The 5576-nt window shown below is 39.8% G+C and overlaps 1 protein-coding gene across 1 annotated transcript; it reads left to right on the forward strand.

Annotated features, from left to right (window-relative positions):
• Window positions 1-390: 390 nt before the first annotated feature.
• LOC110366847 lies at window positions 391-2134 on the forward strand. The gene is made up of 2 exons (XM_036130692.1): window positions 391-911; window positions 942-2134. The coding sequence occupies exons 1-2, from the start codon at window positions 526-528 to the stop codon at window positions 1966-1968; spliced, it is 1413 nt and encodes a 470-aa protein (XP_035986585.1). The 5' UTR covers window positions 391-525; the 3' UTR covers window positions 1969-2134.
• Window positions 2135-5576: the final 3442 nt, after the last annotated feature.

Consider the following 5576-nt stretch of genomic DNA (forward strand, 5'->3'; position numbering starts at 1 on the left):
GAACAAAATATTTTATAAATGTAACTTTTATTTATAAACTTTAGAATTTCATTATATAACTGAAATATTCAAGAGAGATGAGATCTTTAGAAATATAAGATTGAGTTCATGAAAGTTCTCAGCTCCCTCTTTAACAGGTTTATTAAACTCAGTAAAATAAAAAGTAGCCAAACTGGCATTACCTAGAAATATATTGTTTAAACCATAATAAAGTTTACTCTGTTTTCTGCTCTCTGTCATTTTGTACACAGCATGTTCAATTGGAATGTTTAGCATCAAAGTGTACTATGACATCACAGCTGATGACATCACAGCTGATGTCATAGTACACTGATGTCACTCTGACACATCAACGGAATCTTAACTACAATTGAGCCGGTTTTTCATTTACTGTTCCCGACCTTCATCGCGACAGTACACTTTTGAGAGAGCACGTTCGAATCTCAGCTAAACAGCAAGAATTCGATCTCAGATATCAGACGCCTTTTAGAGAAGCGACTATATCTGATTTACAGAAAGTTAGACATGGAGCAAACGCTTTCATGGGTAGACATGGTTGACCTCAACATCCAAGTCGACTACGATGCAATTATCTTCCCGATCGAAGATGGCAGTGACGGTACCAGAGAGCTGCATCTCACCCAGCTAGAAGATGGTACAGAGATCCAAGGGGAATCTGGTTCCTCAGCTGAATCTGAGACTCCTCCTTCAGAGGATGGTCAGCAGGATTCATCTTCCTCTGGTGGCTCTGGGTCTCTCAACTCAGAAGTAATCCAGCAAGCTTGTCAGCCATCTCCAAGGTCAGAAAAACCAAAGAAAGACCTCAGTGCCTTTACTTCCTCTCAGGCACCTCACTCATACCACCAATCTAAGCATTTCCAGGGCCGATGCCAACAAGCAGAGCGGGCGCACATCCAGGCCCCAGTTTACTACGTGGCTTCCAACTCACAAGACCACAAGAGAAAACCAAGGCATTCCCAGGCCACTGGAAGCTCTGAGGCTCGTCACCCCCAGTACTATAAGAGGGGCAAGATGCCCCAACACGCCTCAGCTGTTACGGTGATCCCTCCCTCGTTGGACATTGAACAGGCAATCAAACGTATCAGTGATCTCACGCAGCAGGTGGACAATCTTAAACAGGAGCTGCAAGGTAAGGTTTTTGATCTTCACCAGGAGAGAGAACAAAGAATCAAATTTCAGGTTGATTGCAAAGCACAGCTGGAACAGATCCAAGAACTGCAAAAAAGTTTAGAACATGAACATCACATGAGATTCAAATGTGAAGAGAAGGCAGAGAAGCAGGAAACATTTGCTGCACTGCAGACTGCAGGTGCATCAAGATTTCCACGCATTGCCAAAGTTACAGTTCATGAGAGCGTTCTGAATGAGCTTCAGTTTTTTAGGAGGCAGGTGGAAAAAAATGCCTTGAACAGTGAGAAGTTAGCAAAGGCTTTGGTAGCAGAACAGCAGCTGAGAGTCAAATGTGAGGATCAGCTGAGGAGTTTCAAAGAACAGCAGGAAACAATCAATTCTCTGAAGAGTCAGGTTGGACAACTGACCGTAGAGTTGAACCTTGCTTTGAAAAATGAACATCCTGAAGTTTCCTCGCAAACAGAGGCATCCACACAAACTGACGTCTCTCATCACACAGAGGCCGCCACACAAACTAAAGCCTCCATGAAAACTGAGGTCTCCAAACAAACAGAGGCCCCCAGGCAAACAGGGCCTCAAAGAAAGAGGGCTGTTCATGATGTTAGACGCCCCCAGCATGAATACAGGAGACAGAATACTAACAGAGGCTTCAATGCAAACCCAGGCCTGTACCCACATGCAGGCCACCATCCAAATTCAGGCCTGTACGTTAACCCAGGCCTCTATGCAAAGCCAGGCCTCTACACACATGCAGCTCCCCATAAAAACGGAGAGTCACTCGCAAATAGGAGACGTCCCCCTTATAGAGGCCAGTAGGCAAACAGGCCTCCAGGCTATCAGAAGCACTTGATCAAATTTCTGACTCCAAGTGTGTTCTCATGTAAATATGTAAATAGATGTCACATTCTGTAAATAAAACAAATACAAGGAAATCTAGAAAACAGAAAACAAGAAAACAAAAAAATAACTCTAAAAAATAACAATGAAAAACACATGATTTTGTATTTAGTTTTGTGCTTTTATTTGAATTTTTGTACTTTTTATAATTACTAGTTTAGCTAACTAACACACTAATGCAGCCTCAAAGGGGGCCACAGTGTCCTGTGTCCTTTTTGGGCCGGTCCCAAGCCCGGATAAATGCAGAGGGTTGTGTCAGAAAGAGCATCTGCACAAAACCTTTGCTAATAGAGCTGTTTTCAGACCATAATAAAGGGACCACTGACCAACATATTTGATGTGTTTTGATGTTTTCACTTGATACAATTGAATATTTGGTACTGATCTCAGAAACTGTGACTGCTTAAATGTGTTTATGATGTTTTTATGTTTCCATGATGTAAAGCGCTTTGAACCGCCTTGCTGCTGAAATGTGCTATACAAATAAAAGTGACATGACTTAATTTTATATGACAAGATAAGATATGAAATTCCTTTATTGTCCCAAAATGGGGAAATTGTGGGATAATACAATTAATAACAATGCAAGTTACTAATATATATACCAGATTGGTCAGGACTCAGGTCTTGACCAATCTGGTGACCAACGGGGTACTGGTGAAAACTGGGCTAGTGTTGGTCAGCAAAGAAGAAGAGGAGGAAGACATGTCCATAGGCAGAGAAAGAAGAGGAAGAGCAAGAGTCTAGGAGTGAGAGTAGGAACTTGTGACAGGAAAAGTTAGAGAGTTTGCATGATGCAGAGGAGGGAAGGTGGACATACTGTGTGCTCAGGAGACCAGTTGGAAAGGTAAGGCTAGAAGCTTAGGAGCAGGGCTCAAGCTGTGTGTAGACGGGAAGAGAAATGGTGAAGGTGAAGTGAGAAGGAAAGGGTGTTTAGCAGATTAGAATGATCAGGAATTGAGATGGAAATGTACTTACAGGTGCAACAAGTGTGATAGTAAGGGGGAAGAGTTGATGATTGAGAAAAATGAGAAAGAATGATGAGTAGAAGAAGTGACCATTGTAATTCAGAAAGCAGCAAAGATTAATAAGGATTTAGTCAGTGAGGCTTTGAAATGGATGAAGAGTAAAAAGGCAGTTGGTCCTGATGATATACCTGTGGAGAAATGAAAGTGTCTAGGATAGAGAGTAGTGGAGAATTTCACTAAACTGTTCAGTGAGATTTCTAGCAGAATTGTGGGGATTCTGCTAGAAACATGTTTATGGTATGTTGAAATTATTGCAGATAAATTCAAATGATTAACTCTGCACAGCTACTGATTCTCCCAAAGATTTATTCTTTGGGAGGCTACCACAACACAACGTTTGGGACAAGGCTCACCAAGGCTGTGCAGAATTAGTAAATTTTTACTGCCACTTCAAACTTTATATAGGAAGCTTACTAAACATTTCAGAAACCTGTTTGGATCCCAGTTATAGAATAGACATGTCCAAATGAAATAATGTGCGTATATTATTTCACTCATAATGAGTAATAAAAAAAACATTTTGTGATGTACTAGTTATTGCATTCAAACAAATTCTACATCTGTCCATTAATACAAAATGTAGTTATTGATACTGCTGCTAAACCTTTCTGTGAAACACATTTTAATGTTCAGTAGTCTGATTATACTGTTTTCTTTTAAGGTCCACCAAAAAGAAAGGTCGGAGGAGGCAACAGGAGGAGCCCACAGAGTTTGAGAGATGTTGGTGGTGCTGAAGAACAGAGAACCAGTATCAGCACTCTGCTCTAATCAACATTTCCTTCCCTCTCTGCTTCCTCTCCTGCAAAATGTGTCACCTCAGTCAAAAGACTTTTTCAAATTTAAAATTCACTTAATGAAAATAGCACTGTTATGCTTAATTTGGAGCCACTGCAGACTACAGAGTAATTTTTTTTTATTAAAAGAGAAGGCATCTTTTGCTGGAGAGGAAACATACTCCCTCCTCCACCAAACTTCCTCCAAGCAAGGTGCTTTCTATTCCTGTTGGACAACTTGTAAATAGTTTTGAAATGTGTTTCTTTGGTTTTCAGTTGTGTTTTTATTTGTAATAAAATCATTTGTTAAATCTTTTTTTTTTTCTAAAAATTTGGTCAGCTACTTCTAGCACACCATACTTATGTTTCACATAATGTCAGTTGGTTCAAGAGTTAACTACAGTGACTGTAAATATTAAACTTTTATCAAATATTTCCTTATTCATGGAAGAAAAAACTATATACCACAAAGGAAGCATAGTCAAAAAAGTTGTTGGCAGTGTGTTTGCTTAATTACACCCTATCCTAGAATTAAAGCCAAGCTTGAATGTATATGTAGTTAACTTGTGGTTAACCTGAAACCAGAGGCAGCATCAGAAAGTCATTTTCTGCAAACGAATGGGAAACATTTAAAAAGCATAAAAACCCTGTGTTTTTAAAGCCCGTAATGCTCTTCTGGTGGTTCCCCGGCCCACATGGCCTGTTCTGGTCTGTCATAACATGCATCTTCTGTTCTCCTGCTCTTCCTTGCTGGTTTGCACCATCCGCCATTATTCAATTTGTCAAATCTGGTTCTGCTTGCCTGTCTCAGCTGTCACTACTCATCCTCACAATAAACCTTTTAAAAACATAACTCTGTTTCTGGCTGAATATTGGGTTGACCAGCGTCATCCATTACAAAAAATATATATATACAAATGCTGCTATCCAAACTGGCTCCCATGCAATCTTAATTTCTCCTGGATGTTATTTAAACACTATGACCTGGACAGAGCTACTGAACTGCTTAATTAACGTTCCATCACTATGAGACTAACTGCGAAAGCTTTCTGCCACATTTTGCAGACTAACACACACACACACACACACACACACACACACACACACACACACACACACACACACACACACACACACACACCGCCTCTACTTTGCTTTCTTCCCTATCTCTGCTGCTTTCTGTTTTTGCTGTAGTGTCACAAAGGTCAGTTCAGAGACCTCAAGCTTTAGCTTTGTGAGTATAAACAATAAAGCTTTGAATTTTTAGCGATGAAACTCATTCTAGTGAAACAATGAAACAAAAGAAGTTATTCTATTTGTAGCTTTGGAAAGGTTGGACAAAATTACTTTAGATCACAAATTCCGAAGAATATACTTAGTTTATTTCTTTCTGTATGTTTGTTAATGCATGAAAAAAGTCTAGTCAAGGATTTACTAAGCTTATTCCTTGGTGTTTATTTTCCTATGTTTGTGATGTTTTTCTGTTTATGTACAGCACTTTGAATCATCTTTTTACTGAAAAGTGCTATATAAATAAACTTGCCATGCCTATATTTTATTCCATTTTGTAATCCAAGGTGGATTAAATTTGCAATGTGGAAACGGAGTGGCTCTCCTCTTTGCTCTCTTTAAGGTTGCTCTATGCTTCACACATGTGCGTTCTGCATGGAAATGCTCTACAAAGTCTGCAGCATTTATGCCCCATGCTGCTCTTGCCCCTCCAGTT

This window comes from Fundulus heteroclitus, unplaced genomic scaffold (assembly GCF_011125445.2).
Source record: "Fundulus heteroclitus isolate FHET01 unplaced genomic scaffold, MU-UCD_Fhet_4.1 scaffold_37, whole genome shotgun sequence".
Taxonomy (NCBI): domain Eukaryota; kingdom Metazoa; phylum Chordata; class Actinopteri; order Cyprinodontiformes; family Fundulidae; genus Fundulus; species Fundulus heteroclitus.

Bases quoted from the DNA above. Each gene is read 5' to 3' on its own strand.
- LOC110366847 (XM_036130692.1), top strand. From the start codon at position 526: ATGGAGCAAACGCTTTCATGGGTAGACATGGTTGACCTCAACATCCAA. The intron at 912-941 runs CATCCAGGCCCC...CTACGTGGCTTC, and splicing joins CAACAAGCAGAGCGGGCGCA to CAACTCACAAGACCACAAGA.